Source organism: Delphinapterus leucas, chromosome 8 (assembly GCF_059928025.1).
Source record: "Delphinapterus leucas isolate spDelLeu-1000000601 "Yukka" chromosome 8, BTC_Dleu_Yukka2, whole genome shotgun sequence".
Taxonomy (NCBI): domain Eukaryota; kingdom Metazoa; phylum Chordata; class Mammalia; order Artiodactyla; family Monodontidae; genus Delphinapterus; species Delphinapterus leucas.
Genome location: NC_143136.1, coordinates 21,042,611 through 21,065,262, shown reverse-complemented (window position 1 = coordinate 21,065,262; position 22,652 = coordinate 21,042,611). Strand labels below are relative to the sequence as shown.

Here is a 22,652-nt window from a genome sequence, read left to right as displayed (position 1 = left end):
AGCAGAGGGAGCTGAGATTAGATGGTAAAAATGATAACAGTCCTAGTGATAACGCTGCTGAAGCTGCAGGACCACCCTCCCGCCTAAGCGCCTTGTGTAGTGAACTCACTGAAAGGGTTTCGGAGAGATGGAGAAGGGGGCGCCTGGGTTTGGGTCTGGGGGCCCCTCTGGAGGGAGCAGGCCCTGATTTTGCCTCCACCTGGTCCTCTCTCCTTCCCTCTGTCCTCTCTCTCCCTTCGCCTACCTTCCCTGGACCCTCGGAGGAAGGTGACGCAGGCTAACTGAATGCATAACTTTATTAAATAAATGCTTTGTCGCGACAAAAGACAAAGATCAAGGAGTAACATAAATTATAAGTTGAATAAATAGTATACAGCAATCTTCACTTTTTTAATAAAACGTGAGATCCTCAGGTTTTTTGTTTTGTTTTTTTTTGTTTTTCTCGTTTTTTATTTCCTTACGTACAAAACACTAAACAGGAGGCGAGCTCTTCCACATTCAGGTGATTTTTTTCCCCCCGCTTTTTCTTTTTCTTTTTTTTTCCACAAACAGGTTTTGTTTGTTGGTTTTTTGTTTTTTTTCATCCTTTTCACCAGTAAAGATTATGAGCATTTATTAACAAAAAAAAAGTTGAAAACAAATAAAGAGGAGAGAATAGCGCTATGGTATGTATGTATGTCAAATTATAAAGAACTACAGTAATATGTGCTGTGGTTATTGCTGTCTAAAAAACAAACAAACCAGTAGGCAACTCGGAATCTGAGGGAATCTTGTCTGACAACTGTCTATCCGTGTGGGCTACTGTGTGATGCTGGTGGTGGACGGTCCGGGACTCAGGCTGGTGGCCGAGGACCAGAGAGGCGGGGTGAACGGGTGCAGGGCGGCTGACCCCCCTCACCTCCCCTTTCTCCCATCCAAAAAAAGTTAAAGAGAGGAGGCCAGAGTCTGTGGAAATGGCTAAACTATATACTCCATTAGAAAACCAAGAAAGTATGTTTATAAAAAGACACCAAAAGCCTATGAGAAAAAAAAAAAGTGGAGAATAGTGCAAAATAAGTCTTGCACTTTAGTGGTTTTAAAAATAAAGACAGTACAACACCCAGGTTGCTGGCCGGTAACCTCTGTTCCCTTGGCCCACTACCTCTCAAAATAGAGCCTCCTTTCTCTTGGAAGCCAAATCTGTCCTCTCCGAGACCGGAGGGTTGCTTCTCCTTGGCCCACTCCTCTCTGCAATGTCATCTGAGCTGGATCCCTCTTGGGGGCTAAGTGGATGGGGGGGGCACTGCCCCAGTTGGAGGGGGGCTTGCCAGTTGCTTGGTAGCCCTGTGGCTGCTGACGAGCTGGGCAGTGGGAGAGTGGTGGTCCACGCCCGCCTCCCCGGAGGAGGTTGGCCCTGCTGGGTTACCATGGAGACCACAGAGGTGGTGATAGGGAAATGGGTGAGGGGACAAGGGATGGGACCACACAGGGCCTCCCATCCTCGCCCCCCGTGTGGGGGCTAAATGTCTCCAGGCCTGTATGTGCAGGCCTGGCTGTCTGAGAAACTTTCGAGTCTCTTCCGTCCCAGATGCCCTGCTTTGCCCCTGTGCATGGGGCAGCTCCAGGGGCAGGGGGAATCAGTCCTGGCTAGGCCTCCCTAAGTGACCTGGCAGTAGAGGCGGACACAGGTCTTCACTGCCAGAGCGAGGCATGAGTCAAAGGGGGATGGGGAGAGACCTCCTGTTGGCGCAGTGGGCCAACGTTTAGACTTGAGGCCATAGAAAACCCAGAGCCTAAGGCCTCTGGGTGAGCAGACAGTGGCCAACAGGCAGCCTGGGGTCAAGAAGGTCCCTGCTCCGGGACTTCACGGCTGGCAGCTCACCACACCTGCCTTCCCGCCACCTCGCACAGGGGAGGGCTCACCTTCCTCAATGTCTCCCTCCCCATGGGCTCCCACCCTGGGCTCAGGCCAGACCTCCCTCTGTCTGAAGGTCCAGCATCCTCTAGGGAGTGGCCAGCTGACCAGAATCCTCCCCCCGCTCCGTCCTCCCTGCAAGCACTAGAGAGAGACTCACAGGTTTGGGTTAGTCAGTGTGAGCTTTGGAGGCCTGAAGAGACGGGTGGCGTTAAAGCAGGTCCCAATCCCCCACCTTACGGCTGACGGCAAAGAGCCCATGGAAGGAGCACAGGCCCCTTCAAAGTCCAGTAAACAGCGGGAGGAAAAGACAGCCCCTCTCAGTAACCAGGAACCAGGTCCAGGCCTTGGGGGGGTGGGGAGAGCTCTGCAAATCCCTGGTTCAGTCTTTTCTTAGGGGGAATGACCCCCCAGTATCCACTCGGTAGATCCCAGGTAGACGACTGATCAAGATGCAAAGAAAGAATGGGCGGAAAGAACAGTGAAGTGGGAAAGGCTGACGATACTGGCCTAAGACGTTGAAATGTGAATCGGGGGCTTGGGGACAGTTGCGCAGAGAGATGGGGCATGGTGACACAGCAGGTCAGGGAAGTCCTTACGGCTGCCAAACCCATCAGGCCCTTTGTCCTGCGAAGATCGACTGCCTCTTCCATCCCAGCCAACCGTCCTGGCTGGGGAAGCAGGAGAAATCCCCCCAAGTTCCAGAGCTGCAGGCTTTCCACTAGCTGAAGTGTGTTTGCTCCTTAGCTATCCCTCTTCACCGTCCCCAAGTTAGATGCTGGTGTGGTCTCCATGGCGTCATGTCATCAGGAAAGAGTGGAGAAAGCTGCGTTCACAGCGAGAAAGGGCCTCCTTTGCCATGTCCAAGACCCTTCTCCTGGCCGGCGATCTCCATCCTCAGAGGGCAGCCCCAGGGCCGCCCATTTGTTGGGGGGAGTCCGTGGAGGATGGGATTTTTTTTGGTTCAAAGTCTGGCTGCCAAATGACAGCACCCCCAAAACACACATTCCCCGCTTGTCCTGGGCCTTTCTGCCATCCTCCACCCCAGGACGGAAGCCAGAACTGGCCAGAGTGGATGAAGAGCTTGAAACCCTCTCTGGCCTCAGTCCCTTATTGCAGGGTGAAGGTGGGCAGGTGAGCACATAGGCTTGTCCCTTCCAAACTACGGCTGGTCTCTACTGATCCTGTTTCTGTCCAGCCGCTACAGTCTAGAACCCATCGAAAGTTAACCCACCTTCCCTGGATCCAAGGCCTGGATTAAGCACATTTCTCTCTTACAACCTGTTCCCCCATCTTCCTCTCTCCTTCCCCTTAAATTCCAGAGGCATTATCAGGTGGGGACCCAGGGAAGTGTCTCTTGGCTTTGTTCTCTTTTCTGTCGCTTTGCTCCAAAGCTAGAGTGGGATAGTCAGCCCCCTATCTCTCCAGCTCTCTGCCCCTCGCTTCATCTACTCTGGCCTGAACAATCACTTTTACTGTTTCCCCATATTTAAACCTTTCACCTCCATCTCCCTCTTTGCCGTCTCTCATTTCAGTCTCTCTCCTGCTCTGCCAGCATGAAGGCTGAAAGAGGCTTTCCAAAGGCAGGCTCTGTCCAGATGAAACAAAAAGGCTGGGCAGGACCAGGGGGTCAAACTTGGACCTATTGGGTTCACTGGGTGTGGGAGTCCAGAGACAGTGACTTCCCAAGGGTCTAAAGGTGAATGGGATGTCCTGGGGAGCTTGGTGGGTGCACCACTGGGTGTGCTCATCCACCTGGCTTGGTGGTACATGAACACACACACACGGGAAATCACGAAAAAAATCCAACACTGTGTCCCACGAAGGGTTGAGTTTGCCGCTGCTCATGGGAAGCAGGCATTATGGGTTGTATTACAAGAAGATGGGTTTTCTTGGTTTTCCCAGAATAAGGACGCTCTTCAATGCCCCCAGAGGAACTACTTGGAAAAGTTAATGCAAACCTTTGACAGAAAGGAAGGAAGAAAGAAAAAAATCAAGAAAATAGATTTATATGCCTATATAATACTATATGGAGCCTTGTAGATAAATACAAGCCCACTTTTTGTTTTTCCAGCCTATCCTCCCCCACAAAGGCTGTGCTAGCTGCGAACTGGATGCAATGAAGGGCTGAAACTACAGGCTTCATTCAGCGCAGAGTTTTAGCCGCCCTGGAAGAACCCATCTGCCCACTATTGGGGGTGTGGATTGATTTCTCAAAGTCTGCAGGGGGAGTGAAATATGCACACAGACTTCATATTCATGGATCCACTTAGGGACACCTACCTATCTAATATCACTCAGTTATGAATTTGCTTTGTGTTGAGAGGAATGGAATGCATTTTAGGTTTTGTAAATTTGAGGGAGAGAGAACACAGTGTCAGGGTGGGAGGAGAGGAAGGACCTGTCGAGCCGTGCAAGCTGCTGGCTGCAGGGGGAGATTGATCCAGGAGAGGCACTGATGCCTGCTGTCTTTTCCTTTCTCCCCCTGTGACCCATCCAAACTGGGCAAATTCCAAGGGTGTCATCGAAGGCCACACCTGGGGCTGCACCCGCTCCTGCCCAAGCGGCTCCCCACCTCGGGCCGGGGCTGGACGTAAAGGCGGCTGCTTCCGGCCCACGCTCTGCTTTTCCTTCTCGTGACTACTCGTCCTCCCCTCTCTCACACACATCTGCTTCCCTCCCTTTTCTTTCTCTTGTTCTTCCTCTCTTGCCCTCCCTGTTCATTCAACTTGCCTCAAAAAGAAAAACTTTTTTAAAGGGGGGGGGTGTCTCCTTAGCTTTGTGCATCTCCGTTGTTGCCGTTTTCAAAGTTGAGACCTTGCCAGAGATTCCGAGGTCCTCAGTTTCTTCAAATAGATAGATATATGTATTTTCTTCCCTTAAATGAGATGAAATGAGTGGCGTCCTGGGGTGGAGGGAGGCACTGGCTGGAGTCGGGGCTGGGGGGGGTGGGATGGGGTGAGGGAAAGATGGGGAGGGGACGCGTCACTCAACATTGCTGCTGTCGAAGGTGTGGCACTGAAAGTCCCCGTCCACATATTCCATGCCTGGCAGCTTCATCCCGTACTTGTCCACGCACCAGCAGATGCCACGTTTGCGGCCACGGGAAGGCTTGCACTGGGGTGGGAGAGTGACAGGCAGTGAGGGTGGCTGTACCCCGAGGCTCTGCTCCTGCCTGGCCCTTCATCCTCCCTGCCTCAAGACAGATCCTCACCCCCGGAGAGTTGAGGGAGCTGTACCCAACCCTGGGGGTTCTGGTGTCCACGCTGCATGGGCGGACGGAGTGGGGGGGAAGTGCTGATTTAGGCAGTCTTCCCTAGGCTAGCTCCTGCGACTTCGTTTTATGTCACCCATTCAGGGTCCTCCAACTTGGTATTTTCCAGAGAATGATATAACCTGATCATGATGATGAAAATGATGATAAATTAAATTGTTAAATAATAGTAATAATAGGAGGCATCACTTGTATAGCTGTATCACATACAAGGCACCGCCTAACACTTACTATATTGTAGGTACTGTTCTAAGTACTTTATAAAGATTAGTCCATTATTTCTCATAATCATGTGAGAATAATAGGTACAATTATTCTCCATCTTACATGAGAAACTGGAGGCAGAGACATTGACTAACTGGGGTAAGAGGACACAGCTAGTAAACAGGAGAGCCAAGCACTCACGCAACGCTGTCTGGTTCTTGACTCCTAACCTAGAGGAGGGATGCCCTCATCAGAGTCATCTGGGAGGGCATTTGTTAGAAATGCGAATTCTCAGAGTCTGCCCGAGACCTACCCTCAGAAACTCTGGGGTGGGACCAGCAATCAGTGTTTTAACAAGACCTCGGGGTGATACTGATGCCCTAGGAAGTCTGAGATCACTACCCTAAGGTAATGCGTACTCCTTAACGGGCTCAGATGACTGCTTAACCAGCAGTTGCCCAAAGGGTAGCCTGGCTGTGAATGGGACACTAAACGATTTCAAGTGGTATGTGGTTAAAACATGTTTTAGAGTCATGTATATGTATATATTTATGTGTGCCTATCAGAAAATAACACATCCAACGTGTGACGTGACGCAGTGATAGAAAGTTTCCTTTTTAGATGAATTCATGTATGTAAGGTGAATCATTAAAACGTCAGTAGATTATAGTGTAGGAGGGAATGGGGACAATCACGATTGTGACGGGTGCAAGGATTTTGGAGGTTTGGGACAAAGTGTTGTTAATGACAGAAATCCAGGCATTTAGAGGTGGAGGTTTCTGGCAAGTGCCCTGAACTTGGGGCTTGGCACGGGGCGTACCTGCTTTCTCTTGTAGAATCCTTTGCGGTCACAGTTGGGCAGGTACACGGCGCGGGGCACCATGCGCGGGCTGGCTTTGAGCTCCTGAAGGGAAGCCTCCATGTGCCTGCGGCAGGGACCCTGTGTGCGGACAGGAGGGGTGAGAGGTGTGCCAGGACCCGCGGGAACCACCAGGACGTGCAGAAAGCGTGGCTGGGGTATGGGGGGGCGTGGTAAAGGGTCTGTACGGAGAGTCACCGCCTTCTGTCTCCAATACCTGCCACCCAAGGTCTCCCTCTGCCTCGCCTGCCGCGCCCCCTGGGCGTATAAAGTGCTACCACGCGCGCTCATTTAGACGCGGGCTAAGGTGGAAAGCTGGGGCGGTGGCGGAGGCTGCGGGGTGTGGGTGCAGAGGGGGATGGGGAGAGAATCCTTGAGACTCACCTGCTCAGACTCCTGTCTCATCTCAGGTGCAGAGATGACCCGGGGGTGGGCGGTGTCCTCAGCTCCCCCCACGAACTTGGACTGGGTCAGCTTCTTCCTGCGGTCCTTCTTCACGGCCTCGGCCTTCAGCTCGGAGATGCGGGTGTGCTTGGGTCGGAAAATCTTGGGCGAGTAGGTCTCCTCCGCCATCTCGGAGGTGGTCGGTTCCTCGTGCTCCCGGGAGTCTCTTTCTGCAGAGAGAAGGGGGCTGAGGCCCAGCCGTGCAGAGCCCGAGGCTCGAAGGATTGGGGTGAGGGCACGGGCTCTCTGCATTCCTGGACTCGTCCAAACTGGGGAAAGCAGGGAACTGAGAACCAGGGCACGAGTCGACACTCGTGTAAGTGGTGGGAAATCCAGGGCGACTTCATGGGGTAGGAGAGTGTTGGAAAAGTCAGGCTGATACAGGAGGGGACGTCGGACAGGAGGGAGAGGATATTCTGGGGACGGGGAGGGCGAGGGCTGTGGGAAGGGGCTTGCTTGTTGGGGGGCTGGCTAAGTAGATGGGGTGGTGGCCGGAGGCGGGGCTGCGATGTAAGAACACAATCTGGAGACCTAGGCTGTCGGGGGAAATAGGCGACGGCCAGAACGTGGACAAGAGGCCAAGTCCATCCTTTCGGTGTTTTCGGAACTGCTGGAGTTGCGATATATCTGGAGCCGGGAAACCAAGGGCAGCAGCGTCCTGGGGTGTCTGGACGGGCAGGGGGGTGGGGACCATCAGGCAGAACAGGAAGAGGGGAGCCGGGAAAGCCAGAAATGTGGGGTCTGGAGGGGATCAGTGCCCGCGGCTGGGGGGGACGTGGAAGCCCGGGGCCTTGCTTCCTTCTCAGAGCTGGCTCTGTGCTCTGTGCCCTGGGAGGCTGGGACATAACTCAGCTCCAGGCCAAGAGAGGCAGACTGCTGGCTGCGGGTGGAGCGGTTATATATAGCAGTGACTTGGTGACAGTCTATATTTAGCTGACTTATGACCTTTAAAGAACTAGGACTTTGTTCATTTATTTGTCGATCTGTTCATTCCAGCCTCCGGCCTTTTCTTGGTTCACAGATTTCCATGAAATTCTCATGTCACAGGCGCCCTTCTCTGGGTCCCTCCTCTCAGCGCCCTGATCCCACCAGCCTAGGCAGACCCAGGGCAGGAGGTCTTCGATTGCTCTTCCCAGGTGGGTAGAGCGTGGGCAGGATGCCCAGGGTGAGAGCAGGTGTAGGGCAGGGGGGGGTGCGGGCAGGGAACCCTGTCTTCACTGCCCTCTTTTCTTTTCAAATTCTAGAAAAAGAAAATAGGGCTTTGGGGGGTGACCCTGAATAACTCAAATAGACTGAAGAAGAATCCTGTTGTCCACCCTCGCTGCTCTCACCGGGCTGCCCAGGAGCTGAGATGGCAAGGCATGGGTTGGGAAATAGAAGGAGAGGACTCTGAGGAGGTGGTGTCGAGGAGAGGTACAGGGAGGGAGCAGTTCTGTGAGAGGACACTGTTTGGTGTCCCCGGGGCAGGAGATTTCAGCCCAGGGGAAGTTCCAGGTGTGTGTTAAGAGAGGTATTTGGAGGCCTGGCCTAACCTGGTCAGGATGGCAGGTGGCAGGAAGCACCCAAGCACCTGTTTGTCTCTTGGCTCGGGATTTGTCAGATTTAATCAAGTAGGTAATCCAGTCCTTAAGGCCCTGGCAGGGAAGTTCCCCACCCTAGAGAAGCCTCCAGAGGTTTGCAGTGTCCTGGGTGGCGGCTGATTCGGGTATTTATCCACAGGACAGGAAGGGAAGTAGTTTCTGGAGAAGAAGGTGTGAGAAAGCAAATGACAAAGCAGTGGGCAGGCTCTCCCTGAACAAAATTCAGTAGCAGGATCCCTGTCCCCTTCTGGCCTTTCACTCCCTCTTCCCACCATGTCCTGCCCTGTGCTCTGACTCTATCAAAACCCACCGGGATGATAAATCAACAAGGTGATGCACCTGGCAGGTGGGATGGAGCCTTCCGGAGATTAGCTAACAGAGTGATGTTTTTGGCGTAAACCAACTTTTCCTGGTTGTGGGATTAGCTAGGATGGGGGTGGGATGCAGGGTGGAGCAAGCTGATTTGGGGGACTCTGTGCAAAGTGAAAGATTAGGGCTCTGTTATCTAGTAATTCAGGCCCAAACCTGAGGCCCAGGTCTTGAGGGAGGGGGTGAGGAGAGGAAAAGCGAACCATTGCCTAGTCACATCTTACTGAGTGACTTGACACTTCACTCAGACTCTCTGGGCATCCCCAAGCACTCTGACCCTCGCTTGAGCAGTGGGGGGGCGGGGGAGAGGGCAAGAGATGGTTGCCATTGAAAGGCTGGGAGCATTCTGGGTGTGCATGGCCACACGCCTTCCCCAGTCAAGATTGTAACCAGGTGAAGGGAGGGGAGGAGGGCGAGAGGGCTGGGTGTGGGACGCATGGAGGAAGGATGAGCATCTCCTTTGGGGGCTGCTCTGGCCTGGCCCAGAGGGAAAGCAGACTGTCCTCAGGGGCACCTGTGGATCTGGGCTCTTCACCGGGAGAGGTCCCCGGGGCTGCTTACTCCCAGTGGCTGGCTGTTCCAGCTCCCCGAATCCCTCCAATAGTCCATCCCTGTGTCCACAAGTACATGCACCCATCCCAGCGGTACTATTTCTGGCTCTTAAAGATATCTGGGGTGGGAGTGCCACCCACCTTCTTCTGGTCACCTGTTTTGGGGGCCCTCTGTCCCTTTGGTCAGAGGGTGTGATCCTCCAGATGCCGTTTCACCTTCTCTCACGGAGCTTCTCTCTCTGGCTTTGGTGGTCGTGGAAGTACATTGGCTAATGCCCACCCTCCCCCAATGTCAGCAGCCCTTCTCAAGACTCTTCATATTTTAGGATCTTTGAGAAGTGCTGTGGCTGCCCTTAACCTTGACTCACCCTTCCTGGGAGGAGGATAGGGCTGTTAACAATGGTTCAAGAAACTTTGGGGCAATTTACTTTGACCTCTCTTGGTCTTTTGTCCAATAGTGTTAGCTTTGAGACTAAGCAAGGATGATACTGGAGAACGAAGTGCCTTCTTTAAGGAACTCAAAGTACTTTTGCAAACCCTCTGTCCTTCCCCTGGCCTCACCAAGGCCGGGTTCCTGAGGGCATACCCTCCCCAGCTTGCAGTCTCTTTGGCTGTTTCTGAAGGGCAGACTTAAAGTTTTGATGTGCCTCCCGGGTTTCGGTGCCACTTAACCCCATGGGACCTATTACTTAGGCAGCGGGAGAGTCGAGTATCAAAGATACTAATCAGGGTCTTGTGGTCACCTGTAGGCTCCAGAGAGACAGCGGAAACTTGGAGCGGAGCCAGGGCAGAGCCATGAAGATTAAAGGGCTGGAAAGTAAGACTGGAGCTGGGATGTCAGAGCCAACTAGCCCTACTCAGCTGCTTTGTAGCTGAGTCATAAATAGGCTTGCAATTTTGGAAGGGTTTAAGTTTTAGATAAAACAAGAAGGCACAAGTAGACTGGCAGCTCCTGAGCTGTTTCATCCAAAGAAAATGGAGCAAGGTTGCAGAAGGGATTTAGGTGGGATATAAGGGAGGCCTTCCTGGTGAAGTTGCCCTGCACGTGAATAGCAATCTAGGGAACTTAGCAATGCAGTAGGTTCTGGAACCCAGCCGACCAGCATGTCAATACCTCCATACGGCCAGTAGGTGGCGGAGGAGACCGATGGCCGCAGAACGCGTCCGTGGCGCTTCCTTGTAGGGACTGTAAACAATTTTAAAATCTGGAATTTGTGTGCCTCCCTCTCCTACTTCTCTGACAACCACCCCAATCCTCCCCTCTTTGTGTGTCTGCGGCATGCATGGAAAGAGTCAGGGAGATGGACATGCACGGACTGGGAAGGACCCACGGGGGGTCAGGGTGGAGAAGGCGGGTGTGGGGCAGGGGCAATGCTATCGGCGTGTAACCCCCTGCTGTTTCTTTAATCTGCACCTGAAACACGGTCAGGGAAAGAAGGGAAAGAGATCTAGGACCCCCCTTCCTATCTCTAGATGTTATTTTGAAAGGATTCTGCAGAGAGTGGGCAAGGGAATGTTCACTATTGTTCCCTCCTCTGGGAAGCTGTTGAGGCAGGGCCCTTTAGCTCCATGATCTATCCAACAACTAAGGAAGCGAGGGTTCTCACATTGTCCCGATATTTACCTTTGGATAACTATCTGATTCTCTGCTCTGTTCTGCCCCCAGTCCTGCCACCCGGGCTCTCTGATGCTCCCAGCCCCTGCCGTGTTAGGGTGGGCAGCTCAGTTTCTCCTTCCTTCATAAGGCGCTGTGCATTCACCCTGATGCAGCAACATCCACTGAGGCACTCCCCAGGGCAACACGAAAACCTGCCTGAGGACTATGCCATCCTCATGTCCCAGTGAACCTTTTTTTTTTTTTTTGGCCATGCCATGAAGCTTGTGGGATCTTAGTTCCCCAACCAGGGATTGAACCAGGGCCCCGGCAGTGAAAGTGCCGAGTCTTAACCACTGGACCGCCAGGGAATTCCCCCAGTGAACCTTGAGTGTGTCTGGGTGCAGGCCCAGCCAGTGTGGACCCAGAGGCATCCCAGGGCGGGCACTGCTCCTCACAGCACAAGTGCCAATGCATGCTCCCTCCCCAAGCCCCACCGCGGTCTCCGGTCTCCGACCCGCCCTCTCGCTGTAGTTCTCCTGCAGGCGCAGGGTGCTTTAGCAGCAGGACCAGGCACTTGCTCTTAGGAAGCCTTCTCATCCCACCTGCTCCCCGAGCCCAGCGATGGGGCGGTCCGGTTGGGGACCTTCTGCTTCCTGCAATCGAACCTTCCACCCTAGGGCTGTTAGTCCTACCTTGGCACCATTAACAGCCTGGGCCCAGCCTGGTGTTTGTTTCCCACACTATCTTGACCTCATAATCAAACTTAGAGAAAATGGGTGGACCAGATATTGTGACTTCGCCTACGGAAATTGAAGAAGCTGAGGTGTACTTGGAACTCGCAGCTCAGGAAGGATGTGGGGCTTTGCCAGGCCACTTGGACCTGGGAGTAGTCTCTTTTCCTAGCCAGAAGACAAGAGGGGTTCACCCAGAATCTCTCTACAAGGAATGAAAAGGGGAGCTGGGTTTCCACTGCCTCTCATTCTAGCTCCCTCTGTGGAATTCAAACAGTAAGCTTCTTAAGGGGAGAACTTTGTCATTTATCTTGGTCTCTCCAGCCTATGGTCTTCAATAAATAATCTTTAAATGGAGAGATGCGTGAATCTGCTCACGAGACAGAGCGCAGGAGGTCTAGGAGCCGTTCTGTAATGCCAGCTGCGGCATGTTCGAGCTCAGTGGATACCCTGAGGGGTCATGTCACCCATGCACCTGCCTTTAAACACAGGAGCTGCTGCAGAGAGAACAAGGCGGCAGGGAGGTGAGCCTCACAGGAGCGGGAAGAAGTAGGGTCCCCTGGATTTACTGGGCTTCTTTGATCTAAGACTGTGCTGTCCAATACAGTTGGAATGAATAAATATTAAGTCAGATTACAAACTCAGCTTCTCAGTTGCTCCAACCACATTTCTGAGGCTCAATAGCCACATGTGGCCAGTGGCTACTGTGTTGGACAGCGCAGATCGACGACACTTCCATCACTGCCGAAAATTCCCCTGGGCAGCTCGTCCGAGGGCACTGATCCATGTCTGGGTATGGCTGGATTCTCCGTGCCTCCGCTCCACTTGGCCTTGTTTCCTAGCCAACCTGCAGTCTCCTGCTCTTTGCTACACGTAAGGCTTCTGCGAAAATGCTGGATCAGCTGCTCACTGTTTAAAAAGATGTGAGACATGTCTCAGTCTCCTGAAGTTTGACCATTTCCCAGCTGCAGATGCCAAGAGACTCAATTACACTGTGCGTGCCTTTGCATAAAGAAAAAGGGGATGGGGCAGTAGGGAGGGCCGCAGAGCCTTCCAGGGGAGCTGCACCGTCCCCGCTCCTACCCGTAACATCACTGACCAGTGCCTATCTTGCCCCAGTCTCTCTTGGAAGACTCTGTTTTCTTGTCCTCTGTGGTTAGTAACAGACATGCATGTTCTGGGCTCTTCTTCACCTGAATTATGGGCTGAGAAGGGAAGGAACACTGACTTCCCAAGAGGAAAAGAAACCCAAACGACTGTTACCCTAAGGAACCAGTTGCAAGAAGGGAGGAGTTGCAAAAAGACACTGGAGGGGAGTCTTGCTGACCTGGGGTACATGGCAGAGGCAGGGAGCAGATTCAGAGAGTTAGTGACTGGACAGAGAGAGCAACAGGCTTAGCCCCCTGAGCTCCTTTACAGCCCCCTGCCATTTCAGGCCAGGAAAACAAACGTGGGTATGTGACATCCCTATCCTAAGCACAGAAATAAAGACACCATAGAGCAAAGCAGAGAAACAGAGTCAGGAGCCAGACTACCAGCCCTTGACCTTCAGTCATCCTTCTTGGGAGGAAGATGGGGCTGCTAACCGTGGTTCAATAAATCCTGGTGCAAGTGTACTTTGACCTCTCTTAGTTGCTTCCTCTCCTCTCCTTGCCTTAGTTTTCTCATCTGAGTTATGGGGAGGATGACAACAGCCCCTTCTCCATAGGGTTGTGAGGATTCTATGAGCTGCTACGTGCTAATGAACTCTCAGCGTAGGTCTTTGCCTTGGTAGGTCTCTGTTGCCTCCCACCTCCCTTGTTCCCATCATCAACTAAAAATCTGGTTGCTGTGATATGTGGCTGACAGGTGTCTACTTGTAGATCACAAGATCTCAGGCGCCTTGGACTGAAGAAAGGTCTGCTGGGAAGTGATGGCTCTACCTTCATCTCTGGGGAGTCTGATTGCCAACCTCAGGTGAGAGGGGCTTTGCCCAAGAGCTTCTGAGAACTGGTTCCCACTTAGGGAACTCAGCCTGGGAGTCTGTCCTTTGTCTAATCCCATTCCTTCATGCTGCATTAAGGCACTAGGTCTTCTTACCTAAAGATGGAGAGAGAAAAGGTGACGCATCACCTTTCCACAGTGTAGATATGGCAGGTGTCAAGTTGGCGGCACTTCCCCAGAATGAAAGGCTGGGGTCCCACTCACACATCCTCCACTGTAAAGGAAGGATCCTCCTTATTTTTTCTCCCTGGGGACAAACTAGGATTCAGGGCCATGACTCTGGCACACATTTCTTGATCCCTGGGCGGCAGCTGGTGATAAATTTACCCATAAGAGATACACACTTATGCGCAGCTCCTAAGATGAGTATATCCAGCCATCCAGCATCTCTCTAGACTTGGGGAAGGTACATGCTCAGTAGAAACGTCTCTATCTCTTTCCTATATACACCCCAAACCAGAAGGTGATGGAGGGGTGAGGTGGGGGGCAGCCTTTGAATGGGGGAAGAGGAGATGAGGAGAGGCAGGAAGTGAGGGACCATTTCTCCGACCTGGCCACACTCCCACTGGTGACTCATCACGGCCCATTCAGAACAGCACAATTAAGTAGCCAAATTCCCTGAAAAGTCCTGTATGACCAGAAGGGGGCGGCAGGGAGCGGATGGTTTGAACACTTTTTTTTTTTTTTCCCTCCCAACCCTGGTTCCCCTAAGAAGAGAGACTTGCTAGGGTTCAAACAAGGGAGTCTGTCCTGTTTGGCAATTAAAGCTCAGACTCTTTTCCTTTTTGACTTCTTTGGGGCAGGAGGAGAGTAGAGACAGTAGTTCCCTTCTCAGGTATGGGAGGGGCTTGCTGGTGGCCTCTGCCCTGTCCAGTTCGGTGGCCACTAGCTATATGTGGCTTTTGGCACTTGAAATGTGGCTAGTGGGACTGAATTTTAAGATTTATTTCATTTAAATTAAAAAAATATCCTTGGTTATTGGAAAACTTTTGAGTATATTTAGGGCAACTCAGGTATACGAATCTACTTTTTCAACTGTAAATCTTATGAAAACTAAAAATACAGATCAAGTATTTCCAATGAAAATTTGGTGTTTGAATTGAGATGTGCTGTAAATGTAAAACACACCTCAGATTTCAAAGACTTAACATGAAAGAATGTAAAGTATCTCATTATAATTGCTTATTTTGAGTATATATGGAAATTATAATATTTTGGGTATGTTGAGTTAAAACATACAGTTAAAATTAATTCCACCTAAAAAAAAAAATTAATTCCACCTGTTTCTTTTTACCTTTTTTTTTTTTAAAAAAGTGACTCTTAGAAAGTTTGAAATTACATATGTATGTGGCTTGTATTATATTTCAATTGGACAGTGCTGTTCTAAAGGGTCTGGAAGGAGAGCCATCTTCACTGAGGTGACAGGGAGACTGGGGAGCAGCTCTCCAGTACAGCTGTAATGGTACAATCTACCCAGTTCAGAATAATAGGGGCCCATGTAAAACATCTCTGCAAACCAGCAGAGGTCATATGAGGCTAGGTTCTGAGTGAAAATTCAATCTGGGTTTTGCTTCAGGATTTGGTAAGAGAAGGGCTGATCTCTGATGGTTTAGGTGAGGGGTCAAAAATAAGATAACCTATTTACTTTAAAACACCCCCCAGGGCTCACCTGATGGTCTAAGCCAGGGGTCCCCAGCCCCCAGGCCGCAGACCGATATTGGTCCGTGGCCTGTTAGGAACCGGGTCGCACAGCAGGAGGTGAGCCTGGAGCAAGCAAAGCTTCACCTGCCGCTCCCCATCGCTGGCATTACCGCCTGGACCACTCCCCCTCACCCCTGCTTCGGGTCCGAAGAAAAATTTTCTTCCATGAAACCGGTCCCTGGTGCCAAAAAGGTTGGGGACAGCTGGTCTAACCTATTGGGAAGACAGCCTTATCTGCCTCCTTCTTAAGAAACCCCCAAAGGAGGAGCTGCACCAGGATGTATGAGGATGGCTCTCAGCAATTCCTCAGATCAACGTGAGGCCCCCAGCTGTAATCTGGAGGGTTTCCTCTCCTCTCTTTCTGAAAGAGCTCCCACATACCTGACTACATTCAAAAACCTGGTGACCTTCTCTCTCTCTTTCTTATCAACTTTTGTGGCATATGGTTTTCTCTCTTTTTCTTCTGATGCGCAAATCCCCCAATCACTCCCTCACCCCCATCCCACCCCACCCGAGCTCAGATCTCATCATCTTGCTGCCCGGCTCCATGGAAGCCTGTGCTGGTGGAGGCTGGTTGCCATGGGAAGCCGGCCACTTCTGTGCCGTGGGCTCCTTAGAGACTGTGGACCGCTGCCTAGCCAAGGAGCAGCGAGGGCCTGCCTGCCTGCCTGGCCGCATCAGGACAGCTCCCTGTCATTCAGGAAATGAGGTTTGGCACATGGACCTGAAGTCTTGACTGAACACACTACCCTCCATGCCCCCATCCCAAACCACTGGCTTAAGCCAGCCTTGCTTGCAAGACCGTGCAGAAAAAGGGACAGAACGGGGAGGGATTGAAAATAAAGGGGTACTGCCTTCTCCACTTTGGGGCCACTTCACTTCTTCCCCTCAAATGGAGCACTCCCAGTTCTGAGTTCTTATTTCATCCTCACAACCCGCCCCCCCCCAGCTCCCCCCGCCCCAAAGCTATGGGATGACAGCCTCGGGTGATATTTGCCAAAGACCTCATTGCAGGTTAGACCAGACTGAGGCCAGAGACCTAGTGACTTAAGGAAGAAAGCCAGGGAGAGCGGAATGGAGGCCTAGGCTCAACACGATTCTAAGGCTGAGTTCTAGCCCTGGCTCTGCCTCTAACCCTGCGCCTAATTCTGGGCTAGTGACTTGCACTTAGGGCCTCAGAGTCCTCATCTGTAAAATGAGGGCCTTGACTGCCATGATGCCATGATGACTGCGGGTTCCTTCCAGCTGTAGCATTCTTTGGCCAACACCCAGACAATTCCTGGAGAGGCTCTCGGACCTAGCTAAGCTGAGTGGCCAGGCAGGAAAGGCTACTTTGCCTCTCATAGAGATTTCCAGTCACTTCTCTGGATTTATATTTAAGAAGGGGAAAAAAAAAAAAGACATCATAACAGATATCATGGCAAGAATTGGAGCTTGAAACAAGAATGGGGGACTCTGTGGATATGGGGAGAGGGGACCAGAAGCTTAGAACTGGCTTTTTTAATTTGCTTATTTCTTCCTGCAGATATGTAATAAATCCTATTGTTTTGGAAAACATATGTCCAGATTACACTTGAAGGATGGTCTCTGGGGGTTGCAACTTTTGGACCCACCATAGTAAAAATGCAAAACAAAATCTCAAACAAAACCTCACCAAACAGCCTCCTCCCTCTTCACTTCTGCTTCCAGTGGGACCTCATTGGTACCTGGTCTGTTTACGGTGTTCTTCCAATTTCTGGAGGCAATAGACCTGGAGTGTGGTGGCCCTTCTCCAAAATTTTATTTTCCATACATTAAATAACTGAGTTTCAAAGACACTGCTCAGGTACAAAGTAAAAACTTTAGATAACAAAAATCACCTTCTTTTCCTGTTAGCACCTTACCCCTTACCCCACCACCCCCCCTTCCCCATTAAGGGGACCAGGGTTTCTGCTGGGATTCCTGCTCCCATGCCCTTTGCTCTAACCCTCACGGTGACCTCTGGCTCCTAGGTCAGGCTGGTCCCCCCTCTGCAGCTGCAAGCCCACCTGCCTGCTCAAATCCAATCCAAGCCCCAGGACTAACGCACAGCTGCTCCAAGTTAAAACTGAAGCCCTCAGGGGAAGGCCTTGGAGTTGGGGGATGGAGAAGGGGGTGGGATGGGAGGGAGGGATAAGAAAGGGGTCAGGGTGGAGGTGGGGAGGGTAGGGGGAGAAGTGGAAAGAAAATGAGCTCTCACTGTGGCCAACTGTGCTTGCTCTTCCAGTCTGAACTGACAAAGCAGAAAGAGGGGGAAGGGAGGGGATGGGGAAGGCAAGAAAAATCAAGTCAAAAGCACCCTCTCTCGTCTTCCCAGCTCCCATTTTGGTTGGCTCAGGGCACAGCCAGCCTCTTAAAGACTTGTTTCAAAGGGAGGGGATACGGGTGGGAAAGGAATCTGTCTCCTTCAGTTTTCCGTGATCTTGTTCAACCCAGACAAAATTTGGCCAATAAACCTAACTCTGGAACTTGATTTCAACATGGCATTTGGACCAGGCTGGGAATGGAAGCCAGGGTGATGGAGGGCCAAACCCCTCAAAGTAGCAAAGGCGGAATTCATTTTTATTTAGGTAATTTTTCTTTCTTTCCCAGAAGCATATTTTCTGTTCTTCCTCTCTTATTTCTAAATGACAGAACTGAAACCCAGAACCCACTTCTCCCTGTATCCCAAACTTAATATCTCACAGGCACAAGAGAGATCTTCCAGACCCGGGCAAGTATGTGCGCCAGTAAAGCCGCAAGGCTCCTTCTCCAAACAATGCTCAGAGCAAAGCTCGGTCCTTCCTTGACTCGACCCAGCTCACCCATATTTATTGAGCTCGGTCAAATAAATAACTCCTGTCTCCCGCCTCCCTCTAGCCCTCCCTCACATTGCCCTCTGTTTCTATATCTATCTTTGCCCCTGAACTGGCCAGAATAAAATGCAGGGCCCGGAGCGCTCCCGGCACCAGGCTCGCGGGCGGACGCCCTCTCCCGTTGCTCAGCAACGCGCCTAGCAAAACACCAGTCCCCTCCCGCCCTCCGCTCTTCCTCCCAGAAGCTTTGGCTGCCTGCCATCTCGCTCTCCTCAGCTCCCCATTTCTGATACTAGAAATGCACTTTTTTTTTTGGTTGGAAAAACCCCCTAAACCTCTCTCTCTCCATATATTTTTGATATATGTGCATATGTATATTATCATCTATGTCTGTATCTAAATCTGGGGCAAATCCAAGTTCGCACTGCTGGTATCGGTAGGGAGGAGTGGTGGTGGAGTGTCGGGGGGCAGCAATTTTGCCTAAAGGAGCTGACACTCTCCCCCCTCTCTCTGTTCGTTGAGCTCTCTTTAAGTACCGTCGCTGCACCATCTCCAACTTTTGGGGGACCCACCCAGTGGTTTTCGGGCTGAAAAGCTCTAGCCAGGAAAGCCCACTCCCATCCCATCCATCCGGGAGGAAGGCGTCAACTCCGGCCACCGGTCAAGGGCAGCCATCCAGCGACTACAGTGGGTTAGGCACCTGCTTTAGGCGGGTGGAGTCTTCTAGAGGGATGGGAATGGGGATGCGGGACGGGGAGGAAGGCTGCTCCTTGTTGGTCCAGAGGCACCTTGAAGGTGGGGGCTGAGGAAGGGGCTGCAGAGAAGTCTAAAGGGCATCTTGCTTGGGACAAAAGCGTGTGTGTGTGTGTGTGTGTGTGTGAGCGTGTGTTGGGTTGAACTGGAAAGTTGGATGCGCCCATTTGCTCTCCCAGCAGCCGCGCGCGCGGGCACTCTCCACACCAACCACATCACACCAACCATACGGTTGGGCAAATAAAAATGGGGCCAGAATGCGGCTGAGCGATAGCTTGCATGCTTTCGATGTGACCGGATTGTTACCCAGAGCGCTCGCTTCCAAGCCAGGAAATCGATTCATACCCCACCCCCAACCCCGTGCTAAGCTTTTCCAAATCCACATCCCACAAGATGAAGGCGAGGGGGACCGCCTTTGAAAAGTGGCTCTTAATAAAAATAACTTCACAAACCGGCCTCTGGGGCCTCCGGGGCCTGCACGTTGCTCTCTCTCCCTTTTTGCAGGCTGCGGTCTGGAGAAAGACTACCTCTTGCAAAGCTGGAGGGACGGCCTCCTGCGACAGGCAAAACCTGCAGGGTTTGTGGGCATCCGGGTCGAACCGAGGAAAGGTCTCCTGCCTCTTCTTAAGCGCCAACGCACTCCTTTCTTACATGACAGTGTCTGTAGTGTGCAGTTAAGAAAACTCACGTTGGGGTGCTCGTAATGGAAGGGGATAGGAGGTAAGAAGAGCATTGTCCCAGTAATAAAATACTACACAGAATAAACATTATTTAGCTAAGTCTGAACCCCTTTGGGAGAGGACCGATAACGACGTCTCAGAACCCAGACTCTTGTGTAGAGTTCATTAAACTTTTGCTAAAAATTTAAGATCAAGTAACTTTCCAAAAGGAAACCCAGTCTAAGGGGCGCAGAACTGTTCTGATTGAAAAGTAGAGCTCTGTCAACCTTTTAAACCCGAGACTCCTGGCACTGAGACTTTGGGGGCGGGGCAACCCGAAGGCGGGGCTACTTGGAGGCGGAGGGGAGGCTCCGGGAGCCTGGCTTTTCCGTCTCCGCCTCCTTGATTTTGCATTCTGCGTTTCCAGGGCCCCTCTTCCATTTACACCACGCCCACTTGTGATCTGGTTTGAGAGCTTGAGGGGCAACGCGGGAGAGTGGGCGATTAGCACTGGCGGGGAAGCTGTGATGTCTGAATTTCATGCCTCTTCTGGCTTCCCAACCCTGTATCCACCTTTCTTCCTAGGTAAAACCTGAATTGGGGCACGGGAAAAGGAGTTAGATTCGGGGACAAACACCAGCCCTGGAACACCAAACCCTTCCTTCTTATCCCTTTCCATCACTCCCGCCCTCCCCCACTTACCGCCTCACCACCTTCCCGCCGCCTCTGAGCTTGGCTAAAGTAATCTTTCCCTTCCAGGGAGGAAAAACGGTATTTTGCATTTCAGTATGTTGTATAATTGACCACGGTCAATCCGATCGAGTCAAGAGCAATGGGTGTGCACGTGGGAGGGGCATCGAAGTCCCCACCCAAAAGGCATTAGCTACCAAGGGTGCGTGCGTGCGTGTGTTATGTGAGCATGTGAGTGTGCGTGTGTGTCTGGTGGGGTAGGAGAATAGAAACGTCAAGGAGGGACTGGGGGTGGGTGGGTAGGGAGCTGGGAAGGACAAAGGTGGAATTACCACAGAAGACCGGTGACGCCTCTCTCTCTCCAGGTCCCCAGTTAAAGCAATATTTTAACAAAAGACATTATTTTTTTTCAAGTTCAGGAAAAAAAAAAACCCCAACAAACCCACCCCACAACATATTGGGTAGATGGGGGTGGTGGAGAGGGAGTTAATAATGTAAGGTGTACATTTTCGGACTGGAGATTGAGTACCTGGGGATTTGCACCTGGAGACTGAATAGGATCTTAGAGTCAGTGTGTAGTCGAGGGGGGAGGGGTGGGGTGGAGGAGGTGTGGGCAGGAGCGAGGAAAAGAAGCGAAAACAGGGAGAGCCTCGGCTAGACAGTAACCCGGGTAGCAGGATCGGCCAGGGTTCCAATCCCGAGGGGCAAGGACCCTCCCCGCCCTCCTCCCGGGCTGCACCCAGGCTCTAAGCCACTTGCTGGGCAGGGCGCGCCGGGCCAGCCTGTGCCGTGTCCCCCGCCCGTGCGCCGCATAGCTGCCTGGCACACTGAGCGTGCTCACCGATCTTGGCTTGCTCGCGGTAGCTCTTTTCGTTGAGGCAAACCCCGCGGCCGTGCAGCAGGGCATGCAGCGGCTTCTCCTCGTCCTGCCGGGGGAGGCAGCGCAGCCCCTGGGCGCAGCGCTCAGTATAGACGCCGCACGACTGCCCCTCGGCCAGGGCGCAGGTCATGCAGCAGCCGCAGCCCGGCTCCTTGACCAGCTCACAGCCCAGGGGGCTGGGGGGGCACATGGAGAGGGCTTTCTCGTCGCAGGGCTCACAGTGCACGAAGGAGCCCAGGCCCTGGGCCGGTCCCGCACAGGCGGCCAGAAGCAGGAGGACCGCGGTGAGCACCATCTTCTCCGAGTCTCCCCCTTTACCTGGGGCAGGGCAGGAGCGCGAGAATGAAGGGAGAAGGGGGCCAAGAGGGCGCGCGGAGAATTGTTTTTTCTTTTGAAAATTTCTAGCAGGTAGAGCAGGTGGCCTCCGCCAGACAACTGCAAAATGTAGGGAGCGATGGAGTGCTGGGGTGCCTGCAAGCAAGTCTCAGTTGCAAAGATTACGGACTTGCAACAGGTAGGGGAAAAAAGAGCAGCACCAGGTGCACGCAGAGGGATCGGAGGCGGGAGGAACAACCCCTCCCCAAGCCTGACCTGGTCAGAATTGCGGGGCGGGGGCCAAAAATTATTCACCCCAAAACCACCACCGGAATAATGAGATCGGAGGCTGTGGAGGAGGGGGTGCGGGGGGAGAAAAATAGATTCGTCTTCAAAATTTTTGTTTAAAATCTCAAAGTACACCCGGCTCCTTTCTAACCCTCAGCTGCCAGCGGCGCGCGGCTGCCTCGGAACAGGTAAAAGGCGGAGGCTGCAGCCGCGAGGGTGGGGGGAAAATGTGGAAATAGAGAAAAAAAAAAAAAAAAAAAGACCAAATCCAAGCCCCTAACACCTCTTTTCTCCCACTCTGCCAGCACCTCTTCGAAATTCGCAGGTTCTGCGTGAAGCCCGAAGCAGGGTGCAAACGGAGGAGGGGGTGATGAAAAGGAGGAAAAAAAAGAAAAGAAACAAAAAAAAAAGGAAAAAACCCACACCGCTTTGCAGCTCTTTCCTAGCTCTTTTTCCCCGGCAGAAGTTTCCAAAGAGACTACGGGCTCCGGTCGAGCAGGCGCTTTTAAATAGACGGCCCCTGGCTGCCAGCCAGTTTGTAGCTGCAATTTGAGCTCCCCAACACCCAACCCAGGCAAGGATGCCAAGGAGTACAAACTCACACGGGGTGGGGGTGGGGAGAGGCCTTCTAGACACACGGGGGCTCCCCTTCGCCGCCCAAACAGCGCCCTCCTCTCCCGGAGTGGAGAAAGGGCCGCGGGGGACGGGGCTCCGGCTGCCCAGAGCGGGCAGGAGGCGGGGGGCGAGTGAAGGAGAGTTCTTCGCAGCACGGTGGATACAATACGGAGTAACCCGTCTCCCGGTCCCTCCCACCCCTTAACTAGCCAAGGCCCAGGCTGGAGGGAGAAGTATTTTCTTATTAGCCAACTGGATATATACAGTGCCCAAGAAATCCTTCCTTAGCTTTGGGAAATGGCTGTCTGCTGGTTTTTGAGTGACCAAGTAAGGTGTGTGTGTGTGTGTGTGTGTGTGTGTGTGTGTGTGTGTGTGTACTTGCTCGAAGGGACGTTCATAGCAGCAGCATTGTAGGCAGCAGTGAGTTACAGAGACTGGCACTGTGGAGGAAA

At 52.4% G+C, this 22,652-nt stretch overlaps 1 protein-coding gene across 2 annotated transcripts; it reads right to left on the bottom strand.

Annotated features, from left to right (window-relative positions):
* Positions 1-282: 282 nt before the first annotated feature.
* IGFBP5 (insulin like growth factor binding protein 5) lies at positions 283-22,247 on the bottom strand. 2 transcript variants are annotated; one of them, XM_089916395.1, is made up of 5 exons: positions 20,944-22,247; positions 6,616-6,845; positions 6,193-6,312; positions 4,889-5,011; positions 283-4,772 (listed from the first exon to the last, which is right to left on the bottom strand). In XM_089916395.1, exons 1-5 carry the CDS (start codon positions 21,275-21,277, stop codon positions 4,743-4,745), a joined length of 837 nt encoding a protein of 278 aa, XP_089772521.1. In that variant the 5' UTR covers positions 21,278-22,247; the 3' UTR covers positions 283-4,742. The 2 variants fall into 2 exon arrangements, with proteins under 2 accessions (XP_089772521.1, XP_022423349.1); XM_022567641.3 differs by having other exon boundaries at positions 283-5,011; positions 20,944-22,243.
* Positions 22,248-22,652: the final 405 nt, after the last annotated feature.